The sequence below is a fragment of the Lepidochelys kempii genome, chromosome 2 (assembly GCF_965140265.1).
Source record: "Lepidochelys kempii isolate rLepKem1 chromosome 2, rLepKem1.hap2, whole genome shotgun sequence".
Classification (NCBI taxonomy): Eukaryota; Metazoa; Chordata; order Testudines; family Cheloniidae; genus Lepidochelys; species Lepidochelys kempii.
This window is the reverse complement of record NC_133257.1, coordinates 100,959,014-100,974,957: the sequence shown is the minus strand read 5'-3', so window position 1 is coordinate 100,974,957 and position 15,944 is coordinate 100,959,014. Positions and strand designations below refer to the sequence as shown.

Genomic DNA, 15,944 nt, shown 5'->3' with positions numbered 1-15,944 from the left:
TGGACCAGGAAATTACTCATAATTATTACTGGATTAACTGGAAAAAGTTGCCAGTGGCACAGTTTAGCTACAGTGCTTTAAACAATGCAAAAATTTGAATATACTTTTAACACACTTTGAAAAGAAATAAGCTAACCTTGAATGGATAACAACTCCCACATAGAGTGCTTTTTAGGTGAGTGAACGTTGTAGGTAAAATATAAAGGGTTGCATAGGAAATACTGTTTTGCCATCACCTGAAGTACTGGTATAGGGCCTTGATCCTCCAAAGGAAAATTATGCTACCTGATTAATTAACAAAAAGTAAAAATTAGTCTTTTGTAACAGTGAAAGCTATGAGATAGTACTATTATTGTTTGTTTAAACAGAAGACACACCCACTTCTTCTAGAGGAATGCAGAGCAGCCTGTATCGCACCAGTTTTCACTGCCTCTGCCAAAATAAGGCTTAGAAGTAGAAGTTATTCATAAAGAAATCAGCTAGGCCAATGTAATTTTAATACAAGTAAACTCGTTATGACAGTGACCCAAACAGTATGGCCATTAGGAACTTTGAGATGATTTGGTACTAGAGACTAAGGCCTTGACTCCATGCCATACCAGGAAATAAACTATAGGCACCTTTATACCAACATAATTATATCCACACTAGGGGCTGTACTGGTAGAACTATTTCAGTTTTAAAAAATCTGATTTTTTAAAAACTGAAACAGTTCAACCAGTATTATATATATATATATATATAAATCTTTGTATCACCAGGCCTAAAAAACTGCAAAGGGCAGCAAGGGCTGAATATACCAATATTACTAATTAAAAACAAAACAGTGAACAGGTCCAAATAATCACCTGGGTCCTTTTTTCACCAGAAAATATATGAAAATAGAATGCAGTTAGTATCCCTATCATATCTAGAAACACTTCCCTTGCATGAGGACAAGATGACAGTGAAGACTACCACCTGTGTTAAAATCTCTTGATTTTCCGTTTGAGAGCCCTTAATCTAAATGGAATGTAGGTCTATGGGGAAAAGAAAAGCTATGTCCATAGATTCACAGAACTGATAATTCCAAGATAACTTCCTTAATCCCTTTCAGACTGACTTTCAAGCACTTCAAAGTCACACTACCATTCTCCATGGGTTATGATCTACTTAGTCACATGTTAATAAAGTAGTGTTCTGCAACAAACATGGTGAAAACATACAAGGCTTGTTCAAATGAGGCTATAACATTTGTCCTGGAAGAACAACATTTTGGAAGAAATTGTGTGAGTTTCATGACGGAGGGGTGGCTGGACCAAATTTGAGTGAGTTGCATTGTGACATGGCACACGGTGGCGCAGCAGCACTCAGAGTTTAGCACTTGAAACTGATAGCGCAGGGAGTGAGTCATTCATCCTGGCCAGACCCAGATACTGCCATCACTGCTGCTGGCATCATTGCACTGAGCCCAAGCTGACCCACCAGGCTAAGAGCCCAGAGATAGGAGCATGTTGGCCATACCCCTCCAACTAGCAACCGGCTGGAGATCAGGGATAGGCAGGACAGGGAGTGCTTCCCCTCTTCCTGGCTGCATGCAGATCAGAGTCCCTACCATTCCCACAGGGGTCTGTGCCCTATCGGATCACCCAGCCCCCCCAGTCTCAGAGGGAGGATAGTGACCCACAGGTCTAGGCCCTCTCTAGCTCCCCCTCCCATCCTCTTCACTATTCTTAAACTCTTATTTCCATGGCAATTATTTTTGGAATGGTAGTGGGGCTTCAGTTTCAGATTTTGCCCTAAATCCCAAAAACCTCTGTGCGGCCCTAAGTCTTCCAATCCTTAGAAGCCTTGCTGTCCTTGTCTTCCAGCCTACACCAGGCCCAACACCTAGTGCAGACTGGGTGAGCATTAATCCCTGCAGGTATTTCCCTGTAGTTTTTCCAGGTGCTAATTACTTATGTAAAAGCTTACCAAAGTCAGCTTGTGACAAAACAATGTATTTTCTACCATCGCAAGGCTGATGTATTTTTCTGTAAAGTTGGATAATATTCAAAAGTGTGATAAGATCTAGCATTTGCAGCAGAGACCAACATCTGTGCAAAGCAATCCAGGGCCTGTAGTCAGGCCAGCCCCCCCCCCCCCCCCAAATTAATGAACCATACACCTGGTGTAACAAGCAGGGAGGGAGACCTTTCCCAAACTACAGGAAAGAGAAGGAATGAGAGGCACCTTTGCACCCTCTTCTCACACAAGCACACACACGTGGGAAGGTTCTGACCACTACAGTATGTGCAACTGTTGTCATCAGAGTCTGGCCAACTTAAGAAAATGCTGCAAAGGCTCTCTCTTTGACAAAGCCTTTTCACAACAAGAATGACACTCAGAATTACCCCCTTCCTAGCTGCTATCTCACTCCTCTCTTAAAACAAAAACAGAAACAGAATCAGAACCTGCCTGCAAGCAGAACTTCCATACCCCTAAAAAGAAGAAGAGCCAGAAACGCATGAAGCCCACTAAGGTATGTTTACTCTGCTATTAGACATGCACAGCTGGCCAGTGCCAGCTGACTCTGGCTCGCAGGGCTTGAGCTGCAGGACTGTTTAACTGCAGTGTAAACATTCCGGCTCAGGCTTCAGCCATAGCTCTGGGACCCTCCCACCTCACAGAGTCCTGCAGCCCGGAAGTCTACCCTGCAGCCTGAGTTTTTAATTGCAGTGTAGACATACCCCTAGGGACTTTGCAATTGCTATTGATTTTACATGAAAGGCACACAGATATTATGGTAATGGGTGGCAGTATATAAATCTAAGATAATGTTGGACAGTTAGATGTTGCCAGTTCATTTTATGATCTATCAGTAATACTGCTCAATCAGAGTCCGGTAGAAAGGCAACACTTAACAACAAGATGTTAAAGCCAAACATGAATGTTAGCAACAAGAAGGTAGACAGGGAAAGTATGGGACCCTTACTGAATGGGGGAGGCAACCTAGTGACAGATGATGTGGAAAAAGCTGAAGTACTCAATGCGTTTTTTGCCTCCGTCTTCCCAGACAAGGTCAGCTCCCAGACTGCTGCACTGGGCAGCACAGTATGGGGAGGAGGTGAGCAGCCCTCAGTGGTGAAAGAACAGGTTGAGGACTATTTAGAAAAGCTGGACATGCACAAGTCCACGAGTCTGGATCTAATGCATCCGAGAGTGCTGAGAGGTTTGGCTAATGTGATTGCAGAGCCTTGGCCATTATCTTTGAAAACTGGTGGTGATCGGGGAGATCCTGGATGATTGCAAAAAGGCAAATATAGTGCCCATCTTTTAAAAAGGGAAGAAGGAGATTCCAGGGAACTGCAGACTGGTCAGCCTCACCTCAGTCCCTGAAAAAATCATGGAGCAGATCCTCAAGGAATCCATTTTGAAACACTTGGAGGAAAGGAAGGTGATCAGGAATAGTCAACATGGATTCACCAAGGGCAAGTCATGCCTGACCAACCTGATTGCCTTCTGTAATGAGATAACTGGCTCTGTGGATATGGGGAAAACGGTGGACGTGATATATCTTGACATTAGCAAAGCTTTTGATACGGTCTCCCACAGTATTCTTGCCAGCAAGTTAAAAAAGTATGGATTGAATGAATGGTCTATAAGGTGGATAGAAAGCTGGCTAGATTGTCGGGCTCAACGGGTAGTGATCAACGGCTCGATGTCTAGTTGGCAGCCGGTATCAAGTGGAGTGCCCCAGGGGTCTGTCCTGGGACCGGTTTTGTTCAACAGCTTTATTAATGATCTGGATGATGGGATGGATTGCACCCTCAGCTAATTCGTGGATTATACTAAGTTGGGGGGAGAGGTAGATATGTTGGAGGGTAGGGATAGGGTCCAGAGTGACCTAGACAAATTGGAGGATTGGGCCAAAAGAAATCTCCACTTAGGACGGAAGAATCCCGTGCACTGCTACAGGCTGGGAACTGACTGGCTAAGCGGCAGTTCTGCAGAAAAGGACCTGGGGATTAGAGTGGACGAGAAGCTGGATACGAGTCAACAGTATGCCCTTGTTGCCAAAAAGGCTAACGGCATATTGGGCTGCATTAGTAGGAGCATTGCCAGCAGATTGGGGGAAGTGATTATTCCCCTCTATTCAGCACTGGTGAGGCCACATCTGGAGTATTGCGTCCAGTTTTGGTTCCCCCACTACAGAAAGGATGTGGACAAATTGGAGAGAGTCCAGCGGAGGGCAACGGAAATGATTAGGAGGTTGGGACACATGACTTATGAGGAGAGGATGAGGGAACTTGGCTTATTTAGTTTGCAGAAGAAAAGAGTGTGTGTGTGTGGGGGGGGGGGGAGGTTTAATAGCAGCCTTCAACTACCTGAGGATGGAGCTAGGCTGTTCAAAGTGGTAGCAGATGACACAACAAGGAGCAATGGTCTCATGTTGCAGTGGGGGTGGGGGGGAGGTCTAAGTTGGATATTAGGAAAAACTTTCACTAGGAGGGTGGTGAAGCACTGGAAGGGGTTACCTAGGGAGGTGGTGGAATCTCCATCCTTAGAGGTTTTTAAGGCCCGGCTTGTCAAAGCCCTGGCTGGGATGATTTAGTTGGGGTTGGTCCTGCTTTGAGCAGGAGGTTGGACTAGATGACCTTCTGAGGTCTTTTCCAACCCTAATCTTCTATGTTTCTATGAATATTTAAAATTATACAGCAATATCACTACCATACTAATCTAATTTCTTTCCAGGTTCCAGAAAATAGAGACACCAAGTTTGAGACTGACTTCCTCATTCAACATGTTACTCTTAACATACTACTGATGCCTGATCATTCTTTTTGTTCAGTAAAGTACCAGCATCGGTTTGGTGAGATTAAACAAAAGACCAAATAGTTATGGAAAACACAATGATCGCACACCAAGTTTTGTTGAACCCGGTATATTGCAGTGATTTGCTGAAAACAACACAAATTAATCTATGCAAAATGAGTAGCAGCACAGGAGTCATGACACACAATGACTTGTTAACCAATGACACACAAAATATCTACAATGCTCTGAAGGATGTTTATGGACCTTGTAACACAGGTTCTGTCCCACTGAAAGACAGAAGTAATACCAATTAGTGACAAAATTGAGATTCTGCAACAGTCCAATGAAAATTTGGACCAATTTGATTGATAGGTTGCCTAACACCACTGATGATTAAGTGACAGGACATAGCAATAAAGCAATACGTCAATGAAAAAATGAATGAGATTATTACACTTGAAACTAATACACTGATTAGCTCAGAGGAGAGTTATTCATTTCTAATGGCTTACTGTCACGAATCTACAACTATAGGGACTGTCGTGTAGATCCATCTGCTTAGTGAAGAAATTTAGTGAGATTGTGTAGTCCTGGAGAATCCCAAAGATGCAACCAGTTACCTTATGCAAACACAAAGTGGAACAGCATGAGAGCAGTAGCTGTGAGGACCACTCTCTAATGCCAGGAGTATTCTAGCTAGATGCTTTCTTAATTGCTTCTTGCCAGTGTTACAAAGAATTCACTTCTGGAAAATATAGTGAGGATTTAAAGCACAGAGAAGCACTATTGGCATAGCATGTCAAATATAAGAAAAATATAAAGAACAGAACATGGATCTCTACTCAGTCTTTATTGAGCTTACAAATGCAATTGAAATAGTCTCAGCAGACCCGGATTATGGAAAGTGCTGCCCAAGATCAGATGTCTGGAAAGTACATTAAAATTGTTGGTCAACTACATAATGGTATGCTGGGCAGAGTGTTTGTGGATGGTGCTTTTTCTGAAGCATTCAATAGTTCCAATGAAGTTGAACAGGGCTGTGTTTGCACACCAAATCTCTAAGGCATTATCTTTTCTGCTGTAATTGATTATCACAAAACATCTGAGCATGAGCATCCTCAGCAGTGTTTATATATCTAAAGGCCTCTAACTTGAGTAGATCTGTGACTTAATTGAGATTGTTTCTTATTTATGCTTATTGAAACTCAAGAGGACCTCTAAGTTTACAATCAAATAAAAGTCACACTATGCTGGTGATGTTGGTATGTGCCTGCACCTGCAAAAGTAAGTGGTGCTAGGTTCTGTTGAATTGTTTTCCAGATTTCAATGACTTGCTGTTGAATGTTGCTTTTATTAATTGTGTAGCTCATGCTCACCTCATAATATTCTCTTAGCACTATCACATGATCAGGCTGCGCACTAAAATTAAAAACTGACTTGTATTTGTCATGTTAACTTCTCTCTGGCTGAGAAGCCTGGATATAGTACTTCCTCCATGCTTAAATGTTGACAGATTTCCTCTGTTCAACTTCAGGTTCATCATGCATACTAAAGTGAAGTATAATGTTACCAGCTGATAGTGTTTAAATATGGCAAATAAAATTGTGTTGAGACCATGCTAATTAAAGCACAGCTCAGTTAGGCAGGACATGTTGTTTGGATGAATGACAATATAACTCCCATGCGTATTCTGTGCATCCAGAACAGACTTGGCAAGCATTCACAAGGTGGGCAGAGAAATTGCTTCAAGGACATATTTAACAGCTCAACCTGAAGGTATGTGGCAAAGGCATGAATAAGTAAGAGATGATTATGGCAGATCAGTCTGGATGGTATTCAGTGAGGAACAGGCAAATCTGGAATGCAAAACTGAAATGTGGCAAGAAAAGAGGTGATGCACTGGGATTCTCTCAACACCAAGTAACCAAAACAAGGCATTGGTTTTCATACATTGTAAGAAGCTCAGTTCCACACAGATTGCTTTATCACAGTAACAAATGATACCTGGCTAGTCAACTTCAAGAACAAGAACAAAAGAACTTCAAGAATAAAAGAATATCAATACATTATGGATGGAATCAGTGGAAATACTTATGGAGTAAAATACTACTCAGTGTGAGAAAGGGTGGCAGTCTCTGGCCCTCAGTGCTGCTTGGAGCATAAGCTCTAGTCTAAAGCCAGTCTTGGTAGAAAGATTAAGAAAATGTTGTGCACTTCTGTTTAGTGACTATGCACTATTTGCTGAATTTTGCCCCAAAACTGTTTGCCATTCAGTGGTGCTCTCTCTATGTCATAGGTCAAGTGCTTTGAGATGAAAGGTACTAGATAGGTATTAATTATTATGATTATAAAACTGTTCCTTCAGTCTAATTCTTCCTCAAGTCCTACTTCAACATTTTACTTGTTAACTGTTTTATTTATCATTTAAAATATTTATGTTCATTTTTTTAGGGAGGTGAGAAGAGGAGAAGAGAGGATTGTTGGTCATGAGATGAAGGTCTGTCATGGAATGCATCTATGATTGCTGCATTATGGTGGAATCAAACATCCTAATAAACACCTATTTACTAAAGATATACTTATTCAAAGGGTATCCAATTATTAATTTACATTTAATTTAAAAAGTATATTATGTTCTAAGGGTAAGCTCTGCCACCCCTTCTCACATTAGTATAGTACTGGATTCCACAAGTAGTCTTATTGAAACAAAGGTCTTCAGAATCTGCCACATTACATCAAAATGCACTTTATCCAACTCATTGACCCTTGTGACTAATATACACGCTCAAATAATCACATTCAAGGCTTCCCCCCGATTTTTAAAATCAAAAGCAGTTTTACAGTGGCCTAAACTTACTGACATCAGTGAAATAATTACTCCTGACTTATACTGGTAAAATAAGAGGGACAAGATGAGTGAGGTAATATATTTTATTGGACCAACTTCTGCTGGTGAGAGACAAGCTTTCGAGCTACACAGAGATCTTCCTCAGGTCTGGGAAAGGTACTAAGAGTGTCACAGCTCTGTGAAGCTTGAAAGCGTGTCTCTCTCACCAACAGAAGTTGGTCCAGCAAAAGATATTATCTCACCCACCATGTCTTTCTAATATCCTGGGACCGGAACAATTACAATAACACTGCATGGTAAAAGAAGAATCAGGTACAAGATTTTTTCCAAGACATATGCCTAATATTTAGAGAGAGTCCTTATCAAAGTATAGCTAAGCAATGCTTTAGTAGGCGTCCTAAACCAAGCTAGAATAATAGATATAGAGATTAAAATTATAACCTGGCCACTCAGCCTACGTTTTTCAATCTCATTTAGCAGTTCAGCATAAAATTGGTAAATTGTCTAATTCTTATTTTAGTCACTCTTAAAATATTGATTTAATACTAAACAAAAAGAAATGAAAACCTTCAGGCAAAACCAATGTTTTTCTTGAGTTTACAGTATACTCAGAAGAGGGTTTGTTTAAAATATTATTCACAGTATATATTGGCAAAACAATATACCTGTTAATGATCAAACATAGAAAAAATATAGGTACACTTTTATAGTACATAAACACAAGAGACAACTAGACTGGCATGACAATTTAAAAGAAATCATAGATCTAAAGTGGTAAGTTAATTAAAGGCACTGTATTTTGTGGGGTTTTGCTGGTAGAATTTTTTTTTAAAGATTTTTACCTATTAAAATTAAGGAGCTTAATACTTAACCATACTGAGTTTACACTTGGCACTGCTGAGAAGGTGGTGGGAGAAGGTGGCTCTAAACTACAACATAATTGAGGACATCCTCAAGGCTGCTCAAGTGAAGGCTGCCTGGGAGCCAATGATTGTGGTGGATGAAGATCTGTTGGAGTGCAGTGTCCACTGCCTGGTCCCCCCGACCCTCAGCATGCCCTCTGGGATGGGAAAAGGGATACATATGAGGGAGACATAGGTGGCACAGAGCTGGCTATGCCAGGTTCACACCACCTGGGGATTCACTTTTATTGGGGGAGACCTTGGTTGTCACTTTAGGACAGCTTTCTGTCTGTTTTGTGCTAGCAGTTGAAGCCACAAGAGTGGAAGATTGTGTTCATCTGTTCTAATTCATACCCTGCTCTGCTCTTCTGTGCATAGGTTGATAGGAGGGGAAGTGGTATTAGCAAGCCTCTCCCTATTGCCCATGTAAGCTGCAGGGCCATGCTTCATGGTACTACACAGAGCATTAGGAAAAAATGATGACTAATGGGCTAGCATGTGTACCATATACCTGCAAGAGGGCATGGTCCTCAGGTTATCCACCCATCAAGTCAGCTACAACATAACCCTTATTAAAATAAACCACACTGTTTACAAAAGACAGCAGCATCACTAGTGTGAAATGCTGTCTTTTAGACCAATATGCTGGAATAATAAATGTAGGTAATAGGTTGGGCACAGGACAAGGAATGGAGAGAACTGGATTCTAGTCCTGGCTCTGCCATTGACCTGCTGTGCTATGAGAATAATGAAATTTATTTACTTATTTATTTATTTTAATAAGGAATGCTGCTATCAAGTAGCAAGTGATAGTCAGAGGAGCATTCTGCTTCTTTACACAAAAACACAAGCATGCAATCTAGAATATATGCCTTTCAAGCCTCATCTGAGTCTTATTGAATAGGGCAACAGGATTCCTGCAGCAACAGATGCAAAACCCAACATTTCTGCTTACTCTCACTACACTGGTAAGGGTGGGATTTATCTCTATTTCTTGAGGAAAAAAGGAACTGTCTCTTCACAATAAAAGATCAAAGATTCTATTTCTTAACTTTAAAAATACAGTGTGCCACCAGAGAGGAGGAATGGCTTTGTGTTCTGAGAACTAGAAACTTTGACTCCTGAGTCTTCACAGTCTTCCTGTATGAATCGACAAGTCATTTGCCTTTCTGCACTTCAGTTTCCAATCTATAAAAAAGGTGTCATAAACATATAGCTAAGAGTAACATAAAATTCCTCCTTTACCTGTAAGGGGTTAAGAAGCTCAAATAACCTGGTTGGCACCTGATCAAAAGGACCAATAAGGGAAGAAGATCCTTTCAAATCTGGGGGGGGGGGTTGTTTGTGTTTTCTTGGTTGTTCTCTCCGGGACAGAGAGAGACCAGGGCAGGAAAAAAACCTTTCCTAAAACCTTACCTGAAATAAGTATCTAGCTTACAAAAATTGTAAATAAAGCAAGGAAATATGTTAGATTATCTTTTGTTTTAGCTTGTGAATTTTCCCTATGCTAAGAGGGTGGTTTATTCCTGTTTTTTGTAACTTTAAAGTTTTGCCTAGAGGGGAATCCTCTGTGTTTTAAATCTTATTACCCTGTAAAATTATCTTCCATCCTGATTTTACAGAGGTGCTTCTTTTACATTTTCTTATTAATAAAGTTGTGTTTTTAAAAAGCTGATTGGTTTTTAGTGTCTTAAAAACCCAAGGGTCTGGTCTGTGCTCACCTTGTTTACCTATTTGGTTGGTAGATTATTCTCAAGCCTCCCCAGGAAAGGGGGTGAAAGGGCTTGGGGGGATGTTTTGGGGAAACAGGAACTCCAAGTGGTCCTTTTCCTGAATCTTTGTCTAACTCACTTGGTGGCGGCAGCAATCCCATCCAAGGACAAGGAAGAATTTGTACCTTGGAAAAGTTTTTAACCTAAGCTGGTAGAAATAAGCTTAGGGGGTCTTTCATGCGGGTCCCCACATCTGTACCCAGAGTTCAGAGTGGGGAGGGAACCCTGACAAAAGGGATTGTAGCTCACAGATCCCTACCTCATGGGGTGTTGTGAGGTACTCAAATACTAACTCTGAGCACCACAGAAAAGCTAATAAAACAAAAACAAAAGACAAGAAAAAACCTGCTTATTAGAGATATTGAGAAATATATTATGATGTTGTAGTTACAATCTTAATATTTAAAATGATCATTTTTGTCATCCTCCCCCAACCTCCCTCAATGTATGAAATCCTAGTTTTTGGATTTTCACTAATATCCCCCAATACCTGGTTAGCAATGCTTTTAAACAGGTAATTTACGACACTCCCCTTCACTAATTACAATTAAACATCAAATGTATTACACATGACTATCTGTACTATATCTGGAAATGTGTAATTAAAACAAAAATCTCTTCCTTGATGCTGTGTGGGAAGATAATAACATGAGTAAATTACTTGTAATTCATATAAACTGAATTAAACTTTATACAAATAAAACAAAGGAACAGCAGTTTCCTAAATATACATACAATATAACTGCACAGCGTCTACTGTCATACCTCACTACTTTCAGTAATCAACAGTCCACACACAGTATCATTTACCCTAGGACCCTCATTCACATTCCTTGCAGCATTATCTAATCTTTTGATTTCTAATAAGCATCGCTGATCCAGAATTCTAGAATTTTGCTATAAACACCTACACATACTCACTTATATACACACATTGTGGAGGCACTAGTTGTGATGCCATCAGTTGACTCTTATTTTGCACTTAAAGCAGGGATTCAGCCTCTTTTCATATGAAAAATACAGCATATCCTCCAAAAAAGTACAGAATGATTTTTCTGAGAATTTACAAGTAAATCTGTTAATTTATGAGTTAAAAACTGAGTCACCTAAGAAATTTAGCATTTTTGTCTGTCTTTTCTTTGTCCTGAATGCTCTTATGAAGACAATAACACAGATACTTCAAACTTTCTGTAGTGTTAAAATTAACTAAAATCTTGTGCACAGACTGTAATTGAAAAAATTGGGTTGTAATTAAGGTAAGTTAGCAATTGTTGTATATAACAGTTGTGATAATTTAGGTTATAGACAAATTCATGTCAATAGCTTGGGCAACTCTTGGGGCAAGTCTACACTTTAAGCTGGGTGTTTAAATCCGAGCTAAAGGAGAGTGTTAAAAATAGTTTGGCTATGGCAGTGCAAGTGATGGGAGGGACATACTCTTGGATAGATACATACTTGGGGTGGCTAGCCCCTCCCCACACCACTTGTATTGTCATGGCTATATTCTTTAGCACACTAGGTCAATCAGAGCTAGCACTGTTATGTCTCCTCAAACTGGGGATTACACCACCAGCTTGAAATGCAGACGTGCCCTTAATGGTGCCATTGCAACATAAAGAGTAATTCCTATTTGGTAACGCATTAAGGAAGAATTCAAAACCCAAGGAATCTCTCTGAGAAATAACTGCTATTCTTCATTGTAAGATATACATACACTCCCAGATGCACACACACACCTCTCTAAGTTTTTCTGTACATCTTGTGTTTTTCTAATTGAGAAGGGAGAGTGTCTGTTTTATTTTTATAATTTAAAAACATGTGTTCCTTCCCAGCCTAAAATACTATTTTTGTTACAATGGATGCTGTAAATAAGAGTCAAAATATAAACTTGACATGGACGTGTTGGTGTGTACAATTTATGGGCCCATTTCTGCCAACATTATTGTCCACAGTGCTTGCAATCCTGAGTAGTCATATTGAAATCAAATGTATAGGTTAGTGCGTTTTGGAGATATTATTTTCCAATGTATAGACTGTTTCTATTACTGAAACCAAAATAATAAAATTCCATTATAATCATTTAATGTTCATTCTTCTTGACATGCAAAAAAGAAAATCTGGTGCATGCAGAACCACATCCCAAATCTTTGACCTTTTCCCCAGTTTCTTATGAAAGAACTGGGAGCAGGAAGAGAGTTTTGATTATGGAGATTAAAAATTCAATCTTCTTTGCACTCAAAAGCCATTTGAAATTTCACCTCTTTCTCCCATATTTTACTTAATGCCACTTGAGCAATGGGGATTTTCTCTGTAATTTGTTTTGTTGTTCAATGATAGCTTACCAAAAAATCCCCAACCCCTCTCCATTCTATTCAAACATATATTAGCATAACACAGAGCTGAGTCTATGCTGGTGGGACCCAGGGCTGCAGGCCCTGTTTGCAAAGGGTCCGTCCAGGCGGAGGGACATGATGGCAGAAGGCACCTGACACTCACTCTTGCACAGGAAGCTGAGAGCTGGCTAATGGATGCTTAAAAGTTGGCTGAGACCTTGGGAGAATGCACTGATTCAGCACATCCTCTGCCATCCTCTATTCACAGATCTCCTATGGTGTACAAATAGCAATTTAAAGCTGCGCTTTCTGAGGAGAACATTGGGCAGCACAAACATCACCTGGCCTCCCCATAGGTCAAATCCCCTCTGGATTGCAGCTGCTCCTGTACCACAGTAGTGAGACAAGGCCACACAATAACTTCTCTCAACTGCTTTTGTACAGGTTTTAGAAATACCAGAAAGGGGGGGGGGGGGCAAAATACAAAATAATGAAATAACTTCAGCACTATTCATTCTATTGACAAATTTTGGTGGGATTCTTTGTTTGTTTGTTTGTTCATTCTTGGGTATAGTGCCTTCGGACCTAAAGAAACACACATCTGATGAAGTGAGCTGTAGCTCACGAAAGCTTATGCTCAAATAAATTTGTTAGTCTCTAAGGTACCACAAGTACTCCTTTTCTTTTTGTGGATACAGACTAACATGGCTGCTACTCTGAAACCACAAATAAATCAGACAATCTCTTGTAAATTTATAATTTAAAAATTCTATACTTTAAAGATAAGTGTATACAATTATTTATAGCATAGCTATGGCTAGAAAAGTGAGCACATAAACTCAACAGTTGCTTCCTGTTTGCATTTTTCCTGACAGCTTTATTGACAAAAATGAACATTTAGTACTTTTCACTCCTGCTAGCCCTAGAACACCAACATAGCTTGGTTTTATTCTAGCTCACTTGACATTGAAAGATTTGCTCACTAAGGGCCAGATCACACCCTTTTGATCCATGAGGGGGCAAAACGAGTCAGCTGCCTCAATAACAGTGTATCCCTAGATCCCATAGCACAGACCATGCAAAGAGCTCTCTGTTGGTCCAGAGTAGGGGAAATCAGAGTCTAGCCTAAGATTTACGCGTTATGTTAAAGATGGATTAGGTAAATCATCTTCTGAGGTCATAATAGTGATGGTTACAAAACCAAGGTACATCACTTATAAACAAACAAAAATATAAACTCATTGAGGATTCAGTGGATCCGAGGGTTGATAATGTGCTATGGAGCCAAACTAGGGACATCTTCCCCTTACATTGCTGCTTTCTGGACTGACTCTGGATAAATAGAGGACTTTTACAACAGGAATCTATGTGTCCAAATGATCATTTAAGGATGTTCAAAGGGTATTTAGTGTCCGAATGAGAATATACTGTAGGTGCCTCCCTTTAGGGACCCACATTTGAAAATTGGGCCTTTAATTATTAAGGATCAAATTCTGGCTGTCATTGATTTTTCCACAAACAGGTGTTTGCTCCATTGTTTTTGCCCACGTTCTGTTTTGCAAGCTGCTGACACACATTACTACTTCCAGGAGTAGGAGAAATCTTACGGATCTCTATACAAACGATTAGTTCAGGCAACTGGGGAGTGAATCTACCCTGCACTAGCCTGCCACGGACCATGTGGACCCTGCTGACACACATTAACAGTTCGTTAGTGAGCTTTGAACTAGTTCCTTTGAAATGGGAGTAGTGAGGAACATCAGCATGGTCCACGCAGGCAGTTAGTCCACAACAAGCTAGAGTGATGGAGGTTCACACCCCAGCTTGCAGCAAACGAAATGTTCATGTAAACAAGCCCTAAGCAGAGGAGGGTGCTTAGTGGTTATAGGCAGATCCCAGGGTTGCAGTAATATATGTGTATCACACCTGTTTCCAAAGGCCATCTTGAATTATGCTTCTGAGGCTCAGTCAGAATGTGTGTGGTCTATTGGCAAAATATTAATTCTACAGGTTTAGGGGAATAAAGAATTATGACCTGTGATTCCTCTTTTGGATCCCCATTTTCAACATGCACAGAAGGGTAAGCCAGAATGTTGCCCTATGCTTAGATGTGCATTACCATATGTACACATTCAATTAACGGCAAGAGACAGTCTGGAAAAACCTCTTTTCTTCTTCACCTCTTAATATTACATCACATATATATGTGGCAAGTTAGCAATAAATTAATTTTATTTATTCAATGAATGTTGGTAATTTAAGCAATGCTGTCTTTTCATGGTTATGTAAGCTAAAATAAATATATGGTTTCTGTTGTATATTGCTGGGTACTAAAGTTTAATTACATTATGAATTAAGTAATAATTCCACAAAATCATTTGTTAAAATCATCTAACACCACAACATATCAGCCATTACCTAAGGTAATGACCAATTTTGGGGTGAAGGTGTTATAAACGATAATGAATGGTTTATAGCAGCGATATTTAATTTTAAAAATGAAATAAAGTGTTTGAAAAACCATCTGTCACTAAGCTGCCATCTGTAGCTGCAGCATGGAAGTTACTTATGGACACCATACAGTGATGATGATGTTGCTTGTATTGAAAGCTAAAAACAAAAGAATAAAAGAAAAAATGTAAAATGCATCCAAAAATATACTGCTGTATATGTACCATTTCAGAGTCAGAATTTTATGTGATCTGAAGGGGGGAAATGAAGCACAATAAAAATGGAGAAGGTTAGATTAATGAGAGAGTCATTAAAATAAAAAAAGTAGAGTTATATGAGAATATGAGAAATTGATTTTATTTGACTTATTGAAATTAAACAAGTTATTTTAACAATAATTAACATATTACATTTTACTAAGTTCAAGGAAAGATAGAAAAAAATTTTTTATGGAGAATATTTCAAATTGTCAGTGGCTTTTGTAAAATGATTAATGATTTTCCCTGGTATCCTCTCTTTCAATTTTGGAATTTTAGTTGCCATATATTATAATGGTATTTTAGCTATGTAAATAGTTTTCCACTCACTGTTCTCTTGCCTTTCAAGGAGACAAACTGTTTTTCTTTCCTCTAAATGAGCACAATAAAATGGGTAAGCTGTCTGGGGGAAAAAAAACAGACAAACTAGTGGTATAAAACTCAATAGAAAAATGTGGTACGGACAAGAGGAGATGTAAAGCATGTTTACAGTACACCACACAGTTTATTCTACTGGTCAGGTAAAACTTAAAAGTGTTGCTTACCATTAGAATTATCATTAGTTTACGAAATTATCCCTCCATCACCACTATCGACTTTAAAGA

The 15,944-nt window shown here is 39.6% G+C and overlaps 1 protein-coding gene across 6 annotated transcripts in view; it reads right to left on the bottom strand.

Annotated features, from left to right (window-relative positions):
* ZNF407 (zinc finger protein 407) overlaps positions 1-15,944 on the bottom strand; it is a 463,568-nt gene that overhangs the window by 99,074 nt on the left and 348,550 nt on the right. Inside the window, exon 9 of one of the 6 annotated variants that reach the window (XM_073331774.1) lies at positions 1,721-15,742. The exons of the other annotated variants lie outside the window; for them this stretch is intronic. Within the exon in view, the coding sequence (XP_073187875.1) occupies positions 15,684-15,742 (59 nt within the window). The 3' untranslated portion in view covers positions 1,721-15,683. Of the gene's footprint in view, positions 1-1,720; positions 15,743-15,944 lie in introns of those variants that run through there. 6 annotated transcript variants of the gene reach the window in all.